This window comes from Denticeps clupeoides, chromosome 18 (assembly GCF_900700375.1).
Source record: "Denticeps clupeoides chromosome 18, fDenClu1.1, whole genome shotgun sequence".
In the NCBI taxonomy this organism is placed as follows: domain Eukaryota; kingdom Metazoa; phylum Chordata; class Actinopteri; order Clupeiformes; family Denticipitidae; genus Denticeps; species Denticeps clupeoides.
This window is the reverse complement of record NC_041724.1, coordinates 11,742,505-11,768,464: the sequence shown is the minus strand read 5'-3', so window position 1 is coordinate 11,768,464 and position 25,960 is coordinate 11,742,505. Positions and strand designations below refer to the sequence as shown.

General features: G+C 40.3%; 1 protein-coding gene across 3 annotated transcripts in view; it reads left to right on the top strand.

The window, feature by feature from the left end:
• spock1 (SPARC (osteonectin), cwcv and kazal like domains proteoglycan 1) overlaps positions 1–25,960 on the top strand; it is a 175,236-nt gene that overhangs the window by 96,297 nt on the left and 52,979 nt on the right. For 2 of the 3 annotated variants that reach the window (XM_028959788.1, XM_028959787.1), the window contains one exon: positions 11,206–11,289. In XM_028959788.1, the coding sequence (XP_028815621.1) occupies positions 11,206–11,289 (84 nt within the window). Of the gene's footprint in view, positions 1–11,087; positions 11,112–11,205; positions 11,290–25,960 lie in introns of those variants that run through there. The other variant, XM_028959789.1, reaches the window with a different exon arrangement.

Sequence of the window (25,960 nt, the reverse complement as noted above, 5' to 3'; positions counted from 1 at the left end):
ACATCCACACTGGCAGCCCTGTAAATGTTACCCACGGGCAGACTGTGTTACGGAAATCAATAGTGGCCGTAATGCAGGGCATCCTTCATGGGGGTTTAAATGTAATATAGGGCAGAGGACAAACCTCTTTACAATACTCATTATCTACTGAAGTGTGTGTGTGTGTGTGTGTGTGTGTGTGTTTTGCCCTCACAAAAATAGAAAAAAAAATGACTTTGTTTAAAAGAGATGACTTTTTACCTGCCCATTATCGGACTATTGGTGGTTTTGAGACTATTTTGTATTTTTGAAGTATTAAACAAATAGGTCAACAAAAACTGTTATTAATTAATAGACATATGTGTGTGTGTGTGTGTGTGTGTGTGTGTATGTGTGTGTGTATATATATATATATATATATATATATATATGTATGAGCGAGAAAGAGAGAAATTACTTGATGTCAGCCAACATACGTTTGTTGTTCCTTGATATATTTGGCAAGAAGACTTGATGGTTGTGTGTGTTTGTGTTATCAGTCTTTAGTCCTGTTACCAAGGAAACTGACTTATAACCAGACCTGCAGTCACCGGGGTTATTCGGCTCAATGTGTGTGTGTGTGTGTGTGTGTGTGTGTGCATGTTTCACCATGTCTGATGACACAGTTTCTGTATTACAAAAGGGCAGAGAAAATTGATTAATTTATATTTGTACAAAACAAAAACTCTCTGGCCTCACAGATTTATGCAGTATTTTCAAATGCATTCTTGTATTTGTATCCCCACAAAGTTTCAAACTCTATAGCTAACGTATTTTATCTAAAAGAGAAAGTATTCCACTCTCTAATGCATTCATGTGTTCAAGGCTGTCATGTTTTTTGTAATTATATATGGATACATACATACATAAGAGCTAAGAAAAACTGTTATGTTACTCTATCAACACTACACAAGCATACAAGCCCCTCACTTTGCCCATAGCACTATACTTAACGCTTAGTATCAGTTCCAAAATAGTGCCCACAGAACTCAGCCTTGAGTTTCTCCTGATCACTCATTCAAAAGTAAATATATTTTCCTTTGGCATAATCAATGCAAATTGAGCAAAGCGTATGATTACCATGCTTAATTTCATGGACTAAAAGGCAACCCACCGGAGGATGGAGAATGTGACTGACGTAACTCAAGTGCAAATGCATTCACCCTTGGAATCCGTTTCAGCATTTCAGCATTCAGCATCGAACTTAATACAAATAATTTGTAAATACAAATGAACACTAATAAATGCATTAGTCAGTAAAATCTGAATTCATTATGCAGATCAAAGTTAGAAGTGAGAAGCGTGAAGTGAAATGCACTGAAAATTATTATAATTGCCAAAAAACATGTGAGCAATAAAAAGAGCAAAGAAGCCAGTAGGAATATGCATAGAGTTTAAACTAAATTATAATAATCTGTTGGCCTGAGTCACAATGTGCTAATTTTTTACTGCGTTAGATTACTGATGTTAGATTTCCCACAACGTTCTGGCCTCCTAGTGTCCAAAGATATGCCGGTGATGCTATATTGGATCTTACATGTGTGTGTTTACCTTTTTCTGCAATGGATATCTACCCAGGAATTGTACTTTTATACCACCCATAGGGTCAGGATCCAGTTCTCCTGACATACAAACAACATCTGGAAGAAGAAAATGGATGGATATCTGTGGATAAGCTCATTATTACTGTCACTACAATATTATCAATGCTTTCTAGTATGGTTCGTTGCCTTTAGATATTATGCATTCTTCCTGGTAGCCCATATAAACCTTCATTTACTCCAAGGCTGGTTGAAGTAATAAGAATTTCTGAATAAATGTCAAGTAGAATTTTCCGTTATTCTTCCTCCTGTGTAGTATGTGCTACAGATTGTTTGAAACCCTGGCTCTGAATGGTCGTATTTTTTTATTTTTTGGTTTTGTTTTTTCATTTCAACTGCTCTGATGGCATTCCTGCCCTGTAGACAGTGAGGGACCCAGGTGCCTAATTTTCCATTTCCCATCATCCATTTTACCTCAAATGTGCTTCCCTATTCATCTTTTTCTGCCCAAGGTCCACTCTCCTCCTCTCCTCACAAAACCATAACTTTAAATGTTTTCTCAAGTGTTCCTTGTTCCCGGTTCAGCTCTTCCAAAAGAGCTCGTTCCAGTTTATTGGAGTTCAGCACCGATCATTCTCGGAAATCTTCAGTAATGACAGAGCGCCATAAATCCATAAAAATGAGAAAAACGCACATGCAAGAATGGGATGTTAATGACGAGTCGTAACACAGCAGTGACAATAATATAGCAGAATGAAAAAGGAGCTGCATTAAAATGAGAGAAGCAGTTAAGCCCCTCGTCAGTTCATTAATATATTTATGCTTTTTTTAATGTCTGATGTTACAATTCAGCGCTGCAATTTTGAATGAGTCTTAATAAACACTGTCAGCAGGGAAAAGACCAATAGCAGAGGAAAAAAAAGAAAGGACATATAATTTTATGTTATTCTATATTGGCCCTCCAATCTACAGCAAATCTCTGCCGTATTGAAGCAGAGTCATTTACCGTCCATAATGAATCAGATGGTGCTGTGCGGGACAGAGATTGAAGGTAAACCATGCTAAATGGCATATCTTTGAAAAGAAATAAATAAAAGAGTTGCTGAAAAGAGAGCATGTGAGAGAACGGTGCTGCAGTAAACCGCAGACACCGATTGCATTGTCGGATGAGGGAGTGCGGAACACAAGGGTGCTGTTGAGGATTAGGCATGGCCTAGATTCTCACAAAGAATAGATGCGTGGATCTGCTCCCTGGAGATAACATCACAAGAGCTCCAAGGCGCAATCTACATGAGAAATTTATGTCGACAACAACTAAAAATACAATCAGAATTAGGACCATACGACAGCTTAATTACACCTCTGAGCTCCGAAGTTGTAAACCTGGATTACATGGTGCTTGCTGAATTGAAATAAAGTCGCCAGAAGTGCTTTGGAAAGTCTTGTATGGTCTCAACAGGACACTAAACAGATTGTCAGTGGAGGATGATGTAGTTAATGTCTTATCTGTGCTTCAGACGTGTTGGCATGCAACAGAGTAGTAAAGAAAAAATAATATGGGGTTTAATTAGCCCTGCATGAGAGCTGTCAATCATTGGCCTCATGCCCTTTTAAACAGACATAATTACACACCACCAAAAGGGTATTTAGTTAGTCTTTTTCAGTATCCATGTAGCTTGTCGTGCTGCACTTACAGCCATTTTGCAAGTAGTAAAATATGTAGCACGATTTATGACCAAATATGAAAGTTACAGCAGGTCAGAAAGGAAGAAATGAGTCAGAAATATTCATTCTCTTTTAGACAGCTGCGCATCGTAAGTGTTCATGTTTGCAACTAAAATGATATACGTGCAGTATAATTACTGTATATAATTACTACCTTTCATGTGTAATTATCATAATTGAGGTATGGCTGTTCTGCAGCCGTAAAAAAAGTTGTGGGCCAGACAACACATTTGACAGCCTATGAAGGTCAGTGGTAATTAAAAATAAATGGCTTGTTTTGATTGAGACATTCTGTTGTGGTTTGTTTCTCAAGATTATGCAGGCAACTGTCATACACTGCAACCATGGTCACGACTGAGGTCATCATGGCCTGTGGAATAGTTTACTTTGCAAAAATATGCCATATTTCATGTAAATGACTGTCTGTGAACAGCGAGTTGAAGGCTTTACCGTTGGGAAGGGTTGCAGTCCAAACCTCTTGTAGATGAAGTTGATACTATAGTGAACACTCATGTGTCTAAACTAATCAGAGCAAGCATTATAGCATTTGAAATCTTTGGCATGGGCGTAGGGGAATCTTGTCAGACGGTCTGTCCAATTAGAGCTGGAGATATGTCTATATCAGCAGAGACAGCAGTCATTTTGTGTATGTCATTTACAGTATGTCATGCTGCCTAGTTCCAACTTTACTGTTTTATATTATGCAGCAGTTTAAACTTATATAATGGGTGATATGATGGATAGTAATAGTAAAGATTGCATCAGGAAGACTATTTCCCCATTTGATCCAACCCTTTCAGGAAATTACCTGAGTGAAAAGTGACCTTGTGCAAAAGAAAATAAAAGAAACAATGAAACATATTTTCTTTTCACGATAATTATTGAACACAAATTATGTTTAAATTGTAACAGCCATTCTCAAAGTCATCCCTTTTGTCCCATTAAGGTCTTCTGACCATTTGTCAAGCACTGCATTTCTTATATAGCAAAACCTAGCTGATTTTCACTGTGATTTCACTGTGAACAGCAAATTATGTGGCTATACTGTGCATGGCCTTGTCTGTGGCCTGTTCATTGGCATTAAGATGAAACACTGGTTTGTCTGAAAATCTCACAGTTGGTAAATAGATAGTTTCAAAGACTTTAGAGGGTTTAGGTCTCATTCTCCCTTTGAAACCACTTAATTAATTGCTCAACACTTATTGAACGGATGTATCTGAGAGTCTCTACATGCTCCATTCCCCCATGGTGTGATGGTCATTGGAGCCGATTGGTCAAAGTCATTCTTTGTCCTGCTGGCTGGGTGCAGCCATTCATTAAGGGCCTCTGATTGGCCTTTAAGTCAATCTCTTAAATCTCGATTAGTCTCCAGGGCTCTCCATTGATTGCAGACTCAGTTACACTGTGGTGTGCTCTACCTAAAAGTCAGATGTATGATGGCGTATGGATTTTTTAAAATCTACATCATTTTGGTTGTCATGCGGTGGTAATTAGAATGATGTTTCTCCCATGATTGGCCCAGTGGGGCTTTTGTGATATTTATCCCCTTCTGTTGTATTGAAAACAAGAAAGTAATGTAATTATTAGTAAGTAAGATTATGAACTTTTCTAAATGGTTTAGAAACTGGTTGGTAACTAATTACAAAGCAGATCATGATGAATAAACTGCATGGTCGTGTGAACATGCAGACTGACTGTACCTCATAAATATAATCCCATTAAGATCAAGCTCATTTAATGGAATAACTAAGGTTGCTGTGATCCTGAAATAAACTGTTAGATAATAAAATTAATGCAAGGACATCTTTTGAAAAGACTTTAGAACACAGTTTAGTTCCTTTTATCAAAAATACAGTACTACCTTCTGAACATATTCTGTCTGTTGTGGAGCAAATCATTCCTAAGTAACTTTTGGTGGTAGTGCAGGTTTTCAACAATGAAGTTCAGGGATGGGTAGATCCCAGGGTTCGCATTTTTGGAATGAAATATCTCTAAATGTCTCTAAAAGATCATTTTATACAGCTCATTCTATCCCTATGGTCTTGGTTTACATCAACAGTACAGTCTGTTTGCAGAAACATCACATCTCTCCAAATTGTAATTTGTGCATCTGAAGCTGTCACGGCCCACTAGCCCACCAGAGAGCACCAAACCAGCCAGGGAGATAACAATCTGGAAGCAGGAATGAGAGCAGGCAGAGCCGAGTATAAAAGTCAGGTGACCCAGAGGAGACGCTGCCCGCTCTTTGAGTTGAATTAATTCCCAGAGACGCTAGCCTTATTTACCCACGCCCAGCTGATTAAAATCTACGACCACGACCTTTGCCTGTCCCTGACCTCGAGCCTTGCCTGCCCCCTTTGTTACGACGTTTGTTTAGCCTCCTTCCCTGCTACCCCCCCATGGAGCCGAGTTCCCGCCGCGCTGCGGCATGTCCACGGCTACACTCCCATTCCAACTCACCTCCGGCCTCCCTCTCCCCGACCGAACGCCACCGGTCCTCCTCCTCCCCAGCTCGTCCAGTGTCTACACCCCGTATGATGGCTTGTCCCCTCGCTCCAAGCATGCCTGCAAATGCGTCCCAGTGGCAGAAAGATATTTATCTCCTTTCATTGTGTTTGACAAGAAAATAATGTAATTATTAGTAAAATGCTGAACATTTTATAAAGCACCTTCACTTACCTCTGCTCACACTCCCTCAATCACATATAGTGGATATTGATCATGTAAGCTAATGATATCACCTATACTACATATATTGCCATATTACCATATCTAGTGGGATGGGTGATTATTTTGGAGTGGCTTTAAAGCACGGTGCTGCTCTGAGTGCAGATCTTACGCACAGATAATAGATTCACATCTATGTTTTCTCCAGCAGGGCATGGACACGCATCCGTGATAGCATCTAGCATTATATATCAGCACCCACCCTGCACACACCCACAGACCCACTGGGGGCAGTGGTGGCCTAGCAGTTAAGGAAGCGGCCCCGTAATCAGAAGGTTGCCGGTTCGAATCCCGATCCGCCAAGGTGCCACTGAGGTGCCACTAAGCAAAGCACCGTCCCCACACACTGCTCCCCAGGCGCCTGTCATGGCTGCCCACTGCTCACTCAGGGTGATGGGTTAAATGCAGAGGACAAATTTCACTGTGTGCACCGTGTGCTGTGCTGCTGTGTATCACATGTGACAATCACTTCACTTTACTTTACATACACACATATGTGGCTATAGATTTCAGTAAGTAAATTATATAGCAGCGTTTTTTTTCTTTTGCGTTAATTCTCACCTTCTGATTAGGGGGCCGCTTCCTTAACCACTAGGCCACCACTGCCCCAGTGATGGGTCTTCTCACACACTGGAGTCTGGCAGGTCTTTGTTTCTTTCTATTTTTCCTGTTTCCCCCTCTCTAATATTGAGTTAGATACCAGCTCCCCCATTCACTTTCTGAACCGCCTTACTGTAATGTACAATTTCACAGGGTGCTGTGTAACTATTAAAATGTCAGCCATGTCCTGACATTTACGTGACTGTTTTCCATTTACTGGGCAATGGAAACACAGAGCCATCCAGGCAAATATGCAGGACCTTCTCACACTATTTTCCCTTCTCACGCTCTCACTTTTTCTCCTATTTGTGTTACTCAACAAAAAAACAAAAATCCGCATTGCACCCTGTATCCTCAACACGGCACCTTTCAATAGGCCACGTTGAGAACCCAGTCTACCATTAATCAAATGAATACATATTTCCCACAGTTCTCAGATGGATTTTGTCTGTTTGACCAGTGTGAATTGTAGAGCCTGTGGCTTGCATTGCTCGTTTATTACAGTCGCATCAGAAATGCAATAAAAATAATAAAGCGAGTCCCTCGCTGCAAATCTGTAAAATCCTGTTTGAAGTTAACATTCGGTCAGCATTCAGGAAAGTAAGTCGATAATTCACTAACCCTGCTGATTCTCCGAATTTGAGAAATGCTGAATATGCTGAATATAACTGAATTCAAGAAGGATGGTTAAAAATAACATTTTATCTTTCTTTCCCACACTTGTCTTTATCATAATTTTAAATATGAATTATAACAAGATTTAATCTTGTGATCTAATGTCGATTAATCACAATTAATTACTAATGATATAACTTGACCACAACACAAAATAGCCAGGCTGGTGTGTAGTGCACCCTGGGATGTGAAACGGAAGGTCAGGGCCGCCTGTGTGTGTGGAGTGAATGGGCAATTCTATGGAGGGCCATCACTACAGTTTAGAGTGCGCTCTGACCGCCAGACCAATGATGTTTAGTACCCTGGAGAGCCAGGTCCTATAGCATGGGTTCGGCCGTTGCTTTCTTCCTTCACTACAGTGATTGAGACCGTCACTCAGACCAGATGACCACATCTTCAAATTGGAAATCTAAACAGCACTTAATGAAATTAAAGCATCCTGCATCAGAGTTTGAACCCACTACTGTCTGCCCCTGTAAATGTAGGTTTTTTATTTCATTGCTGACAGCTCTTCGAAGATGCTGAAGGTCAAGTTGCATTCTGAAGCAGATGAATGTATTGTAGGTCATGACTCATGTTACACCAACTAATTGTATTATCACTGGGTCATCTGCTCTGAACTCATACACACCCTGATCCAGACATCAAACATCACATATCAGACCAGGCTTTTCTTTGAAGAGGTGAGACTTTCAAGTGTGAAATGTTGAAAGACTGTACTGGAAACACAGACAGCACTAAAGTATGGATTTAATAAATTGAAAAAGACTTCACACCAAATATGTACACAAAAAGTTTACAGAAAGTTAATACTTATGTTTGGGAAAGGGGCTGTCATGCTGGTTTGACATGGCAAGGCAGGTGATCTGGAATGATGGCTGGACATGACGATGACGGACGCATACGTAGGACTTCACGAAACAGGGGTTTAATACGTGAGGAACAGGACAGGGAATACATCCAGTAACAAGTAACAATGACCCGACGGTGAACAGACACGAACAGGGCAGCTTTATACAGTCAGACACAGGTGAACATGATCAGGAGACATAATAACACAGGACCAACATGAACCCGGAGTAACCCCTTCCAGACTATATCATGACAGAGGCTCATATGACAAAAAAAATGAGCTGGTCATTTTTGTTTAAAGAAACACTCTAACTTAAACGTAAAATGTAATGCAAATGCTTTTGGTTGTTCAGATAGTGCAGCTAAAAACTGTTTATAATTAATCACAATGATTAACACCTTTATTTTGACAATCACTGTAAGAGCATTATCATCCCAGCGACCGTACAATACGGCAGTATATGAAGTACGTAGCAGGTTATTCTTGTGCTTTGTCAATTTAATGTTACTTGGTGAGCTGTTACAGTTGTGTGCCACCCTCTCGCTGCCTAGGCGAAGAAACCTTGCTTCTCCACTGTTAAGCTGTTTCTGTTTCTTTGGGCCACAGGGACGGCAAAAAGCAAAAGTTTTAACACCTTATCAGTTCCCCCAATACGCCTCTCGCCATTGGCTGCAGCCTGTGCTGGGTGTTAGCGCTATGATTTGTGGCATGAAGGAGGCTGCTGTTTGCTGGCAATGGAGCCATAAAAATGGCTTTTGTTGGTTGCATTGGTTCTAAGTGGTGACTGAAGCTGCTCTATGTATGCTGCATATGCTTGAACAGGCTGAAAATAATTTGAAGGCCAAGCGCTGAGAGACGTGATGTGATCTGTTGCTTGTCGTGCTGCTGCTGAGATAAACGGCTCATGAGAATCAACAGCAACTCACCCCTGTAGCCGGCCAGGCGGCGCAGCAGGTGAGAGGAGCGTGATGGGAGGAGGCGACACAGACTGGAGCAAATAAATACATAATAAATAAAGACAATAAAGCAAATAGGAATTTATCAACGGCCCAGAGACACATTAAATGAAACAGGAATGAAGCAAAAGAAATATCTCATTTCATGTTTGTGCACCTCTCTCCTGTAGTCAACACCAGCAGCAACCAATGCGCTAGGGTCACTCCATATTTCCCATGGCCTTTCCCATACATCTATATTTTTTCCCATACATCTATACAAAATAAATCCAGACACACGTGGCGTAACTAAATCTAATATAGTTGTTCTTATACTAGGGTCGGCTTATATGATTTATGTGCATTAACAGCTTTATCATTAGTTGTTATCGTTGTAAGCGTTAGCTCGTTAACTTTGACAGCACAAATATATAGATCAAAAGTTCTTCAACTGAATATTTCTCACTGTGCATGTTGTACATTTTACACATTGGCCTAACTATAGACCATTTTTCTTTTTTCCCTCTGAAAGGGGTGTCACCTTGCAGTTATATTTTTAATTACCCTTTATGCATTGTCTTATATATTTCAATCAACTATATAGGAAATATAGTAGACACACAAATCCACACTACAAGCAAGCCGTGGTCTTATTTAATCCCAGCCTTTTCAATTCGTCTTTAAATTATTGCACCATTTAGTAATTAAGGAGTGCCATACCTATATTAGGATTGTGACCTTGCATTCAACTTGCATTAAATTGGCATTCAGCACAACAAAATAATTATTCATATTTAATAAATGCTTTGCTTCAGTTAGTGATAAACCAACATATTTCAGAATTGGCTAAATGCAAGTACTGTTTTATTGATCTACATATAAATCTCAGCCACACAAACAGCAGAGGAATCATCTTAATTTCGGCGCCGCTGTTGCACAGGAGGGTCTGAAATATCTTTCAGGCTTGTGTCATTTTTGATGGACCCAGCAGTGCTAGACGCATGCAGACAGCTTCTCCAGAACTGAATTGCCGCTGCTGTTGGAGACAACACTCTAGGGCTGTACGATGGCTTCAATGAACGCGTTGCACTGCTGCGTCTGGTTGTAAATCAGAAAGGTGCTGCAGTCGCTGCAGAACCCGCAGTCAGAATTAACCACAAAATCGATTTTGGGACAAGCTCATTTCGCCCAGCTCTGTGCCCATGGTTGTAAAGAGACAGAAGACGAGCCCAAGCACAGGGCTGCATTAATTGGTTTCGTCCCCACCCCTCCCTCACTGAGTAATGAGTAAGTGTTTGGGGGAATTAGTACCCCATGTATGCTTTTTTGGCAGCCAGACTGCATACTGCAGGCCCCAAGCCCAGTACGGAGTGACAGCAGACTATGTGCAGAGAAAGAAAGGGAGAGTGAGAAAGAGAGAGGAGAGAGAGAGAGGTGGGAAGGAACAGAGAAAAAATGCAAAAAGGAAGAGGGCATTAGGAACAGATGGGTCTGTTGTGAAAACTCACTATCTCCATCCTGCTCCTTTACTCAGCTAGCATCCCTTTTCCTTTCTGTTTGTGTCGTCCCTTTCTTCTCTTGGGTCTAAGGTGGCCTCACCTCGATTGTTGGGGGTCATAAATCCAGCTGGCTTTTACTCACCACCCAGAGAGATGAGCGGAGAATGGAGAATAAAAGTCTGTCAGAGACTCGTAAAAACAGGAGAAGGGAAAAAACTTTGCTGCAATAAATATCCCAGGCCAAGTGAATTAGGAGATTAAATCACCATAAGTCGTTAATGCCACCTCGCCAACACCCCGGCCTGGAATATATGCCCTCTCAAGGATCTACTCTACGGGCGTTTAATGGAGCATTTGTGTGCCTGTGTGTGTGATGGTGATACAGCGCCGGGTTATACTTGTGTCAGTTTCTGTAGATGCACCTCAGGAAATTTGGCTCGCAAGCTTCCTGGCCTCATCTCAAGCTTGCGGTGCAGCGGGGTCGTCAGCTCTTTGAAGTTCTATTACAGAACGCTGAATGTGGAGCGTAGATAATGAGGTTCTGGAGTTTACCCTGTCCTAGACGGATGTCTGCCAGATGTGAATGTTTCTTTTCTGTTTTTTTTTTTCATCTATCTCTCTCTCTCCTGCAGGGACGGAGGCCCGGCCTGGGAGACATGTAGATCTGGGGTCCAACAGCCGCTCGGTGGCGCCAAAGTGGCGAATGGAAGATGACGGTGAGTGTTGATGCCAACAATGGTGCCAGTGAAGCCAGGGCAAAGTTTGTTGGAGCAGTGTGCAGATCATTACTGTAATGAAGAAAACATACAGTCTGCTTGGGCTTTTCATCTTGTCAGAGAAAAGGCTTGTTGATAAACTGCAATTGTCATGGTAACGAATGGAACCAGCAGAATACAGAGAATGTTGCAGATGGTGGTGAAGAAAAGTTGAATCCAGGCCTAGATAATGTACGTCTGTTCTCTCTCTCTCACTCTCTCTCTCTGTGTCTGTGTGCATTGTGTGTATGTTGGCTGTATGATTCCTTATAAAACTGAAATTATACGTATCTTGTTTTTAATAACAATATAAGATATCCGCTTCCTTTTTTTTCCAAGGATGATTAAAACAAAAAGGTTGCATTTGCCCGCCATATAACAGTAAAAACAGTATTAACAGTATTTTGAAATTGATTTATACCCTATTATGATTGTTAGTATTTAGCTCTGGATAAGCGTTCAGCTAAATGCCATAAATGTAAATGTAATTTCGACTTTATTAGGGAACCATACGTGATTAGTCACATGACCTGGGGGGCAAAGCATGATGCTGAAGTCACCGTTTTTGAGTCCAACAGAAGTGAGACATGAGTTGAGGTTATGTTTATTACCATAGGCAGCGTGTAATACAGTACCCTGGCATGCTGATGCACCTGGGTGTATATGTGTTGAAAGTCCAATTCCACTCAGAGCATCCAATAATAAAGCAGCAGCCACGGTGCTGGAGAGTGAGAGAGTGAGACAGTGGGCGAGAGATCAAAGCTTAGGCTTCAGTAATGATGTTAGCGCATTAGATTAGTGGTTTGGCTGGCGGCTCACAGTTCTCAGAAACCTATAAGAGAAAAGCAATACCCAGAACAGGCCTGAGAATACTTATCACCCTCATTTAGATCACAGTCTACTTTAATTACATGTTTTTACATCTGTCTTTATTTTACACCACCTCTTTATTCCTTTCTTTCTTTATCAATATGCCTTATTTATTTATTCATTGTTTCTTTGCTTTTGACATGCCCTCATGAGGCCTGCAGCACAGTGGCTTTCTCCCATGCATTTACTTAATCTTTGTAATGCAACCCCATACAATTGCATATTTATACCTAAGTATACACATATAATATGGGTGATGCATGCTTTTATCATGAGCAGGGTGTTATTAACACACTTGCCAAACACAATGCTCTCTTCACTGGTGTACCTAAGGAGACCCTAATAAGTTGCAGGTCATTTAAAACAAGACCAAGAGGAAAACCCGAAGGCCTTGATTGGCTGCCTTTTAGCTCCAGAAAATATGTTTTTTAAAACCACTTCATGGACAAGCATCTGAAAATATACATGCAATATATGTCTGTCAGGTGCCAGGGTATTGACATTGAAATATGGGTAGGCAATATTTAGTTTCAATGGTCCCCACATTTCAAACAACCTTCCAGTTGATTGACAGGTATGAAAATCCTTTAGTATGTTTATAAGATATAATATAGGTAAATAGACATATGCATCAGGCTACAGAGGCTCATGCCAGTTCAGGTCTTTCTATTCAGGTGATATGCAGAGAAACACCATTGGTGTTTCCATGGTGACCAGCTAATTTTGACAGTCATTTGTCAGCTCCAGCTCTTTTTCCAAAGTGAGTTTTGACACCGATGTAACACCTTTCATTACTATCTGTGTAACTGTAAATTAGTGCACTTGACAGGTAAACAGTGAGCAAAATATAAATCAATGTTCAATTTCTTCTCTGAACAGCTCCTGTGCCCTGTTATGGTATGAAGCTAGTGATTTTCACACAGATTAACCCTCTCACGTTTAGTTCTGCAATAGGTTAATCTAATAATAGCATAGTTTCAATATATTTAAATGGCTAAAATGTCATCTGAAAATGATTACAGCGGGAAACTAACATATGTTTAAAGTCCTCTTTTTTACATGACTCCTGTTTTTTATGATCCTTCATTAAAATATTTTCCCTCCCATTAATACTCATTACCTGCTTTCAATGAGATAATTTTTTTTTTCTTTGCATTCTCTCTCAAACTCTTGCCATCCGTTTCTGCGCAAGACAGAGAGAGGATGTGAACATGGGTGGGGGTACTCTCGACACGCCTCATAATCCGGAAAGACTAATCCTCCCTTTCCATGCTTGGAGGGTAGGTCTTTCCGGAAGGATTCGCTGTGCTCAGTGCCTCTCAGTTGAGTCAGCAGTTCCAGACTAGCACCCTTAGTCTAAAGCTGCCCGGCAGAATGGATTTAGATCATCTCTGCCATTATCTCCTTTTCCGACCTCCTTTAACCCCCACGCTTAACCATTACCCGCTAAATCCACTATACTCTATTGTATATTTCACCTCCATGTAGGGTTGCCAAGTGTCCCTTAAAACAAGGATATTGTGCCAGTGAATTTGATGAACAAAGCATCCCGTACTTGTAACACCTATGTATGTAATTTTCTGGGGTCTAAGGGTTAGTTTTAGGTTAGTCACTGAATAAGGTATGAGCCAATCAGAAGCAAAGTATTTTAGTATAGAGTCAGTAAGTAAAGTACCAACAAGAGTTGGAGGATTTAAATCCATGGCTCAAAAGTGTTTGGTAAAAATTAGTTCAAAGCATATTGTTAAATTTGTTGACGAATGTTTATCCTCAGTCCTCCATTTTTTCAATTATAAATCAGGGGGAAAAAAATGAATTACACTAAAATGAATGACACCCCTGACACCCAGCTGATAGCAGGTCACTGGTAGTGGCAGATTCCTCAAGAAAGCCAGACATGGAAGTGAAGTGCTTCTGGAAGAAGTCCTCTTATGCTGGCGCACTGTCCCTGGTGAATTCATTTCACTCCACTTTTGTGGCTAAAAACAACAACAAATAACCTAAGATGCAATAGTCGCTCTGCAAGCGCAATATAGCACAGTAGCTTCTTAGCATGCATTATGCAGGCACAGTTTGGCTGTACTCAGTATATCAGTGTCAGCGTGTATCAAATTTCAATTGTTACTTCTGCATGACGCACTTTTTTCTTTTGGGTTTTGAATGTTGGGATGCATTAGTTTGATAAATATCGGGACATCGACACAATTCTTATCAGTTTCAGTAGAGGCCTGGCAGAACATTGCCAGGGATGTAATCCCACGGCTGGTGATGTCTATGCATCACAGACTTCCAGCTGTAATTGACTGCAAGGGATTGGCAACCCTTAATCGTTAAAAAGTATAAATTTGGTTTATGATTGTTAATCTTTTCCCATTATGATTTTATGTGTGAGACATATCTAGAAAAATCTCTTATGGATAATAATATTTATGATGGGGCAGAGGTGGCCTAGCCGGTAGAGAAACCGCCAAGGTGCCACTGAGGTACCATCCCCAGACACTGCTCCTCAGGTGCCTTTCATGTGATGGGTTAAATGCGGAGGACACATTTTGTTGTGTGTATTACTTGGAAAAAATTGCATTTTCAGTATTACTTGTTACGCTATGTTACCGTATATTCTACTGACTCACCAGTGCTTTATGGGTTTAGAAAATATCTGTCTGGGCAGATTTAGACGTCAGTGTAAGCAGGACTTCATTAACTGTGTGGCTATGATAACACATGGACATTGTGTTTATTTTTAGACTGAGTTTTTACTGCTTTTGGAACCTGGCTTAGTGTGATGGAGGGTGGGAAAGATATCAAGTCTGACACTCACGCAGTATGTGTGTGTGTGTGTGTGTGTGTGTGTGTGTGTATGTAAACCACTGAGTTCAAGAGGAGTCTATTTTTGTGTCAGAGTGTGTGTAGGCATCTCAGCTATCCAGCCATAATTGCCTCCATAAAGTGAATCAGTGCTCATGTTTGCCTCCCCTGAAGGTCAGCTATCTATCTGGTTTAATTACTATGTGTGCGCAAATAAAAAAGAAAAAACATAATAATAATAAATAACGACAATAATAAGTGAGACAGGGATACTTTCTTTCCTTATCAGAGTTTCAAACAATGTGACATATTGCCCTGCACACGCACTGCATAATTGCAAAAGTTAGACGTTGCTCTCTTACTTCTGAAAATAGCTGCAATATCTTGCTTGCTCTAAAGCTAAAAACTTCTGTATACAGGAGTTCTCCAACTTCTGTATTAATCTGTGTATCTGTCACGTTATCTGCTCTATATTAGCCCATTGAGACATACTGTACGTGGTTTTGGGCTATATAAGAAATTACCCTGTAGTTCCTTCATTTTCTTTTCTTTCTTTTTTATTTTTTTAAGTTGATATCAACGTACTCCACATTTCACTTTGAAGTTATCTCGCCTGCTCTTCAGCATCTTCATCCACCTACTATTCAGGTGGAATCACATTTATGCATCGTTTCAGCTGACCCTCAGCATGTTACCATCACAGCGCATCACTGCAGGGTCTGTTTACTCTGGGGTTTAAATAGCATTTTAAAAGATTCCAGACATCATACTGCTTTAAAAATATTTCACTTGAAGGCTAGGATTTTGGCCTGGCAAAGCTACAGGTTCGGGTCAGACGTGAGTAAGCCACATGAGCACCCTTCCTGAATGTTCTTGAATTTAGTAAGCAACTGATAAAGAAAGTGTGCTAATGAATGTGACATTCATTAACACATCTAATGTCTAAAATTACAACACCAAAAAAAAAATGTCATGCACATGATTCAGGCTGGGTGGGGTTCGGGTTCTAATTCTCAGACTGTGATTAGAGGTCACTGATGCTAACACATGTCAAAGTCACAAATAAACCTCCTGACCTCTAGCTTGCCGCTCGAAGCCACACGTGCTTCGATTGGCTGTGGGCTGGCGAACTGCGCACTGGGACATTCGGTCCAGATTTATTTTTCTACGCTTAATATATTCCCATTTTCCTTGCCCTAACGACTGCTGAAAGACGCAGCCCAATGTTCCTATTTAATTTGTTTCTACGCGCACGCTGCCTCTCTCCTCATCAGTCACCGCCATTTATTCTTCCCTTCAGCCCGTTTCCCTGCTTGGTAAACACTACATTTTTCCGGGATCCTTTACATAATTGTGTGCTGCTCGGCATGAAAGATCACAGCGTGACCTTGAGGAGGCATGCGGCTGCTGCAGCTCCACGGCGGCCCAATTTGTTTACCGCGTCTTCCTGCTTAAGCTGATATGCTTTAATGAAGCCGTCTCTCTCTTTTTAATGTGGCCTGCTCGCACTGATGGGCCTTTGCTTGGTTCTTGTGTGTGTGTTTGTGTGTGTGTGTGTGTTTTATGAGTGAACATATATAGCCGATGACAAAAGGCCTCTCATAAGTCTCTTAAATTGCTGTGCTCCAGGGAGGCATCAGGTGAGACTGTGCTCTCGCATCTCCCCCACGGTCGCTTTACTCATTTTTCTCTTAAACATTGAAGTGCCTCATCTGAGCTGACGATGATGGTTATAAATGTCAGCCTCCATATATCAAGCTTTTAAAAAATAAAAGTGGTGTGATCAAAAGTGTTCAAGGGCATTCTTGGTTTGGTGTACTTTATATTGCAATTACATCATAATTTTAATATAAAATGTTGAAATATCTAGAATTAATAAACATTCCAACAAGTACAGGAATTTGTTCAGTCAGTGCTGCAGAGATCCGAAAAAGCCATCTCAACCAAGCTTTCAGACTTAGACCTCTGCCCTGTCTTTGTGTAAACTTGAAGATTGAAGCAGTGGATGAAAGCATATCACATTTGTACATTAAAAAGTTCCTGTGGACATTGCAAGGAGGAAATTAAATAGGTAAATAGCCGATGACTGTCATTGGTCATTGTTCTTGAGGCTAAGGGTAGAAAGAAAAACACCCTGTGTGGTTGATTCATTTTAGTTCCTGCCTTAACTTTTTCCCACTGAACGCTAATACTGTACATATTTATTTTTAACCTATATTCATACGCTCAGCGATATCTGTAGCTTTCTCAACAGAAACCGCGCCTTCATATTATTTCCCACTTTGAAGCTTCAAAGCCACCAGGCATTTTACACTTCTCAACACTTTTTAAACATTCCATTAACACCCACCTCCCAAAAGAGCAAACAGAGCTCCGGGCCAGTGGCACTTCTGTCCCCATGAATATTCAGGATGATGCAAAGGGCCCATTAGGCTGTGGGTGAAAAGCGGAGTCTCCACTGCTCAGCCCGGAGCCGAGGTGGCACATTAGCTCTTCATATAGCTGGAATATGTAATCCAATTTGAAGCTGATTGGCTGGCATGCTTCCTGGATTTCCCGACGTTAATCAGTTGTACTTCTTAAATCCCAACTTAGGGCATTTTGAAGACGCAGAGCTTGTGACTTTTATTTATTGTTTATTTTCTTAATCCCTTATAAACCCAGGCATATTCCCAGAAGCGTTGCTTTGTGATTTGCTCTATTTATCTCCCCATCTCCCCATCCCTCATTTGGCATCCCCCGCACAGATCTGTATGAGAGTGGGCAAAAAAGTCAAGCCCAGGGGGTTCTGTTTTGTTAAATGAAAGCAGCATTTTCTATTTTTTATTTCTTTCCCCCACCCCTTTTTAAAAAATGTTAATGTTTTTCCCGCACTTCAGGTGGCAAGAATACCTTTTCAAGTCCCAAATCAGCTCTTCAAATGAACACCACAAAACACCACACTGGGGACGAATCATGCACATGCAATATTTACTGGATGGTTTCTCCTGAAGACAGAAAGAAAGAGTGAGGAAGAAGGGCAGGAGAATATCTGTCAGGGAGAGGAGCAAGGAGCGTTTGTCTCTTCATTATTTACTTTCTCTTCATCTTCATCTTTACATTCGTTGGCCACGCCTTACACAGTGTCTACAACAAGACTAATTTTTGGGGGGAAATATTATATTTATCCCTGCAGTGGGTTTTTAACTGCATACATTACCATATTTTAAGTGCCAAATAGACATTAACTGTTGATAACTGGAAACAAAACTTTTTTGATTAAATGTGTTCTTTTCAGCAAAGATTTATCACCTGCATTTTAGTTTTATTTATGTGAAACAATTCTCGCATTCTCACATCTTCATTTTAACACTTTCAGGTGACAAAACTGGGACGCAAATGAGGATTTTTGTCAAAATGACCAGTTAGTGAGTTAGTGAGTAGTGTGTTACTAGTGTGTGTGTGTGTGTGTGAATGCTGCACCACAGTCACAGCCACACACATTCAGTACTTCTTGTACATACTCTGCAACAGTCTACTGCTATTTTGTGTGTATGTGCGTGTTTTGGGATAATCTACTGGAACAGAAGGGCACTGCTCTCATCACACAACAATTTAAAACGAATGCAGGTAGGACAAACTATAATCATCGACGCAGTTATTTAAAGTCAGTGTGGAGCAGAGAGCCACAATGTGATTTAGACATGGCATTTGGTGGGACAGAGACAGCGTATTAAGGAGAAAACACATCAAAAATTGTTGCGAGGGCACACAAACACACTCAGGCATTTAACAGGGTTGTCACTGAGAGCGTGAAGATAGTGGGTAATGGATTCAGGGGGTTTATGGGTGCAGGAGAGGGCCATTTCAGCAACGAGTACGCTATCTCCACCCTGATCCTCTACAGTAATAATGAGACTAATGAATCCCACTTTATGGCTCCTCACCAAGGACTCTGGGATTTCACAGCGTTATAAAGCCCAATAGGCAGAGCGCGCTCTCTCTCTTTCTCTCTTGCTCGGCCACACAGGCATGGATGCCAGGTTGCCCCGGTCCTGTGGGTCTATATAATTTTTTTTTCTCTAACTATCCGCATTATCATATTTAATGGCATCAGTTCGTCAGCGCTGGTTTCTGCCAGGCCGCAGGGACAGGGAATAACGTTTCCTTTAATTCCTCCTGCGGGGAACAGGGGTGTCATCTGGTACAGAGGAACCAGATGAGAAGGCAGTTTCTGTGTGGAGGAAATAGAGTGGCGCACCCTTAACCTCTCTGTAATGAATGTTTTTTTTTTTTTAAAGGAGTGGTGTGATTCTTTTCATTAGTAGAGCAATTTCAGAACAACTATTGCCAACCGCTGCCAGAACCTTTTTCACCCCCAACGTAAATTCTCGCTGGCATCTTCACAAAGCTTGGCGACGAGCAAAATGACATGAATTACTGCACCCACATTCAATGAGTTCATTGGCACAATGGACACTGTATTTTAAATGAAGCGTCTGTTTGACCGAAACAAGAACAAAACACGGCCAGTCCTGAAGATGTTCTTATCTGCAGCAGCATGATGACTTGGCACTAAACTGGAAATCTATGATCCATCCACTTTCATGAAGAGAAAATAATAATACTTCTGGGGGGGCATTTTGCATATTCAAAACAGGAGACCCAACAGTCCACTGGAGCCAGCATTCTTTTAGATTCTAGCTGTATTCTTTGGACAGAACTGGGACTTTATTTTGTTGTTCAAACCATTCTCCCTTTCCCTACATAAACTGTGATATTGCATAAAGATATGAGTTGCAAGTTCAAAGGAAGATTATTATGGACTAAAGGGGAGGTTCTGCCATGTCAAAATGCACACATGAACAAGCTGTCTCACAGTTCTGTGTGCTTTAGCAGCCCCTAATGGTCGAGACCCACCACTGCTGGGACATGACAACATAAAAAAAAGTTATAAAATGTAACTTTTTCCTGAATGTTTTTGTAATTTCATTACATTTTTTTATTTAAAAAAAAAGAATAAACATGATTTGATTATATTTGACATACACTGGAATGCTTATGATATGTGAAAAACAGAACTGGTGCCTTTGTTACTGGACTGGAAAACCGTGCAAACAAGTCCAAGAATGCATTAAACATTCATATCGCGGTGCACATACAGATGCAGCTTGTTCATGGTCACATCACTGGGCAGGTCCCAAGTGTGCGGGTGATTGGCTGATTGACACCCGGCGGGTGTGACGCCGCCAGATTGTGCAGATGGGCACAGATGGCAGAGGACGAGCAGGTGCCCTGATGAGGCGGGAATCAGCAGGGGTCTGGAGGCAGTCAAGGTTATGAGCTCTCTTTGACTCGTTTATTAAGACACGGTTGAAGGAAGTCTTCCAGCAACTTCTCATGCACTCTCTACTTTAAACAGTGACAGTTCAGCCATTTCCAAGTTTACATTTACATTTACAGCATTTATCAGACGCCCTTATCCAGAGCGACTTACAATCATTAGTTATAGGGACAGTCCCCCCCTGGAGCAAAGTGTCTTGCTCAGGGACACAATGGTAGTAAGTGGGGTTCGAACCTGGGTCTTCTGGTTCATAGGCGAGTGTGTTACCCACTAGGCTACTACCAGTAGAGCTCAAGTTAAGGTTGATGACGTTACTGCTCTGCCAAATGATTTTGTTGCTGAGCCCAGTTCATCACATTTTTATTTTACAGAAAGTAAATCATATTTGAGACACATTGGAGAAATTAGTCTTAGAAATAAATGTTAGCATGCGGGAATTGTAAAGATTGACCTTCAAATCTTGTGACATGCCTTGGCTCAGACCAACTCGATCCCCCTTGCAGATTTGGATAAACCCATTTGCAAAATGGAAAGAATGAATCTCAGAAAAAGAACATCCAGGTTCTACCTTTTACCCAGCTGTTCCTGTTCCATAGACATACAGATTCTATTCTAAAATCAAACTGCACATTCTGGACTTAGCTGAGAAAGACTGTTAGCTGTTTTAATTGGAACATTGATCTTTTGATGATTGGTCCTTTATTACAGGTTAGTGTATTAGTGTTCAGGTTTCATGTAATAAACTGCATTTGTAAAACAGTATGACTTACACTGTGTATATGTCATGTGAAGGTTACTTCTCCCCTGTGGAGAATGAGTGAAAGAGAGAAAGCTGGTGCAGTGTTATAAACCAGACCTTAATTAATATAATAATAATAATAATAATAATAATAATAATAATAGATAGATAGACAGACAGACAGACAGACTACCACAAATAACATAAATACTACGAAACCATAACCAATACATCAAAATGTGTTAAAATTCAAATAAAACATTGTGTTTCCAAGTTGAACTTTGTCTGGATCAGTACATTTCTAGCTCATTCTGTGTCCATACCCTTTGAAAGGCATTTTATTCTTTAGATTTTTTTTCTGCCAGAACATCTTGGGCTCTTGTAGTGTTTGCCTGTAAAATGGAAATGTGGACAAGTAGGGAGGCTGAACAGAGGTGAATATAAAGGCTTTGCTTGTCTTAAACGGTGACACCTACACTTATGTTGTTGGTACTTTCTGGGCCTGTTTTGGCTTCCAGGTCAGTCAGCATTTTCCAGAGCTCATTAATTCCTTGGCTTATCCAGATGGCCTAAAGCTACCTTGAGAACATGTGCCAGCTGCTGTGGGATAGCAGCTCTTGACACTGTAATTGTTTAGAAATGTTGTGCTGAGATGCTTGATCCTTGTCTGTAGGAATGTGCCCTGATAGCTCCTGGTTCTTGTTTTTAACTTTCCATGCTGGTGATGCAGGACTAACGAAGGTGGTGGCTTAGTTGGTCAGTTCGTAGCCTTGACATGATTGGCATGACATGGATGGTGCCTCCACCAGCACCATTAGTGTTCATCACTAGCTATAATGAACAGTTGTGGGCAGATATCACATCAGCAAGGTCAAGGCAACTCAAGTATGAAGCTCCTAGACAAAAAAATATGTGCATACATATGCACTTGCATTAATGTGATTTTAAACAATACAATGTCAATCATAGTCCCACAGAAGTAAAGAAGCATTTAATAAAGTCAACATGTTTATTTCTTTCTTTATTTGTATAATTATTGGAAACAGTCTGGGATTTATGATACAAAATCATATCACCATCAGATGATTTGCCATCTGAGCCTCTTTCCCACAGTTGTCTCTCTCAGATTTAAATATGCATTATAGCAAAATTGACTAACTATGGTAGATATTTTGTGCTAGATTTTATTTTTATGTAATAGTACAAGCATTGTAGTGAATAGTGTTAGGATGTTTTTTGGTTCTCTAAAACAGTAATTACTTCCTATTATTATCTAAATATGATTCATTTTATTTGATTATCATAGGTAAATGACCTTTCTCCAAATGAATGAATGGGCCTGAATTGATTACATGAACTATGTGGAGTGAATGATGAAGAAGGCTGAGTTCACTGAGGCTCAATACTGAAATATTGATTAGAACCTTGTTGCACAGATCTTGTACACACATGTATGACTACACACAAGGGAAAATCATCCTAGAAAGGCCTCTCAGCTTCTCCTTTCAACATGAAGCCAGCACAAAAGCTGACTAACAAAGAGATAATTGCCTGCATTATTGACATGGCATTATGGCAGAGTGTGAGTAATGAGGGAGATTGGAAAGAATAGAAAAAAAAACATCAGAGACAGTTAATCTAGAGAGAGGAAACCAAAAAAAAAAAACTGAAAGTGAGGAGACAACGACTCGGGGAGGAGTACAGAGAGCTGGCTGGAAATGGAGACAGCATGAAACAAGGTTTGAGAGGAAGAGGAGAGCATAGAAACTGAAGCATGGAAAAGAAAGTGGAAGAGAGCGAAAGAGGCAGATGTCGCAGCTTGAGGATGTGGTAAAGTCTGTGACACGTAGGAGTGGATTCGGTAGATAAGGATGGGGGGGGGGGGGGGGGGGGGGAAGCTTTGGGAAGGATGGAAAAGAGGAGATGGACAGAATAGAGAAGTACTGTACTGGCTGTTTTACACAGCCCAGGGTATAAAGGCCCGGGAAGGAAGACACTTGTCATCTCTGTGCACTATGTTGAGAGAAGGGCCTTTTCACATTTCAGTAGGAAGCAGAGAGTGACTCTAAAAGTAGAGCAAATGCTTGCTTTCCACAGTGTAGACAAGTCAGCATCACAAACACACCCTCAGTGAAAGGCTCAAATTCTGATGGTGTGGAAACACCTGCTGAACATTTGTCTTTGTACAGCAGAGTTGTTGTTTTTTTGCATATACTTCAGTTTAATGGTAATTAAAAGTGGGAAATGATATCTGATGTATTTTACTGAGACTATAAACCTGGGAACAGAATTCCCTCTGTAATGCTTAGTTGGACAGTTGATTTTATTGCCATAGCTACATGGCTTTTGTGGAACCTGCATTTAGCCAATCAGCACTCACATCACTGGTTGTTCCTTGTATAGCGATTAGCTAAATTACTTTCCCCAAACATGGCTATGTACATGGCTATTTTTTAAGTTGGTAAAAAGTATGGCTTTACCATATAGTAGCAGTACAGTTATGGAGACTAAGATGGGGAGAAACATTTTTAGTATGTTTGTGGCCCCGTAATCAGAATGTTGCCAATTCAAAGTGTGATACGCTGCAAGGTGCTGCAGTGTGTCACATTGACAATCACTTCACTTTCACTATTGTCATAATCAAAAGCCACTTCATGAGATACTTATTATCATGAGTAAATGATAAGAATGTGCGCAGCAGACAGACTTTACCTTGGTCAGCATAAGCCTTTAGGACTGTTGGAAACCTTAAGGTGGTTGAGAGAAGCCAAGATTGTGAAATGCTGCAATCACAGTAAAAGTGTGATTTGGAGATATGTTAATGTTCTTTTTTTTCATTTATTTACTCACGTGTTATTTCATTGTATTTCTAACACTTTCATTTTCTGAAGTTTATTTAATTTACACATTTTATGACTTTGCAGTGCTGTGTTGCTGGCACACTGAGTTTATCACCCAGGCATGAAGGGTTAATACTGAAACGTGCTTAAAGAAAAAAGTCTCTGCATAATGTGTCTCAGAAAGCAGATTTAATGCTCCTTCACTGCTCCTCGGAGATGATGCCTAATTTCCCATCATCCATTCCCTGATGCCTTGTGTGTGGGAGAATCACCATGACAGAGTTCATACGAGGGAATAAAGGTGCTCGCTCACAATCCTGCCAGCAAAATGTCACCCCATAACATGCATCACCTTTCATTTATTCAGGCCTTTTTTTTTTCTTGTTCATTTGCAAGATGGAACATTTGAAATTGACTGTACTGCTATATTGAACTACACTTTTACACAAATAGATAAGACACAATTTATTGCAGGAATTAGTGTCTGCTTGTGTAAGTGTAAGATATTCATGAATGGATTAGACAGGGAATGCAGGGGAGAGATAATAACCTAGCCAAGGTAAACATCTGGCTCTCTGATTATTTTGGAAGATACAATGAAGAAAATGAGATTAATGGATAAAAGCGTCCCAGAGAAGCATCCCAGTGTAGCTCTCTTTGGGACCTCCACCGAAATTCAAAATTTAAAAAGGCCTGCAGCAAATCTCACCGAGGAGCCCCAACATCTAACGGTGCAGCTTTAGGGGGAGGCGGCACCCTGTACACACACCGCGCCACTTCTGAAAACACCTGACTCCCGCCACTCGGCTGGCACAGGAAGCTTCAGGGGAATAAAAGGACAAAGCAAACATCTGAACAAAGCAACACAGTGAAAGCAGCTAAATCCCCAAATCAAAGGCCGACAATAACTGGAAATCAGATCAGGGCGCTAATCTAAATTGGCTCAGAAACTGACAGCACTAATACCTTTATAGCACGGAATCTAGGAAATGGCAGCGTGGTCTTCTCATTCTTCCTCATGTAGGAGGCATCTTGTGCTGCCTTTTAACAGGATAATCCATGCTGAGGTGTGCACTGAAGGACTTTCACGTACGAAGGTTTTAGTACACAAAGCATAGGCAAGGAATCTCCCCACTCCAAGTCCCTAAACATACCCCTTTTAACCCATTTTGGAGTTGATTATCCTGATTATATATTATTATTATATTATTATTATTATTATTATTTGTGTGATTCATGGGGGTCTAGTTTTGGCACAGACTCTATGTTTTAATCATAAAACTGCTGATATGATGTCAATAGAAAATAAACCATTTGGTCTGTCTTTTTGCAGAAACCTGTGCAAAAAATAATCAATCTTAGCACTTTGATGAATCTCCTATCTTAAAATCTGACTGAAAGAGTCGTGAGACACAGCAGAGCAAAACAATTTTGGGCTTTTTTATATATATTAAAGCTGAACTTTCGTTATTTATCAGTTGTCCAAATATATATATATATATTCTAAATATAATAAACATTTTTTTTTTTTTACACATGGAATTACTTTTTTGCCCAATTTTCATATTTAAACCATTTTATTCTCTGACTTTTATTATGTTTTTTTATTTTTACATTTGAAATTTTTTAGCACAACCATTGTTTTTTTAACGCTGATATAAAACATTATTTCCAGACAGATCACATGTTCAGCAGACAGTTACACCCAGCACAACCTGTACATGGCATGGTTTTAATGTGCTCATTCACAAATCATAATCAAGTATTTATGCAGAATAAAGTCTGACTAAACTCATAATGTGCAAAAAATAAATAAATAACATAACATAAATAAAACAATGGCAAACTTCACTTTTTTCATATTTGATTATGTCGATTGAAACATGATTATGTTGATTAACTGCCATTCCAATGAATTTGAAGAATGTGGCCATTGATGATTAAATTGTATGAAACAGGTTTACTTATTTTCATTCATAGCAGGAGCATAAATGAGCCTTCAGTGGCTGGTTTTTAGGAACTGAGATTTGTTTCAGTTTGATCTGCTGTCATACA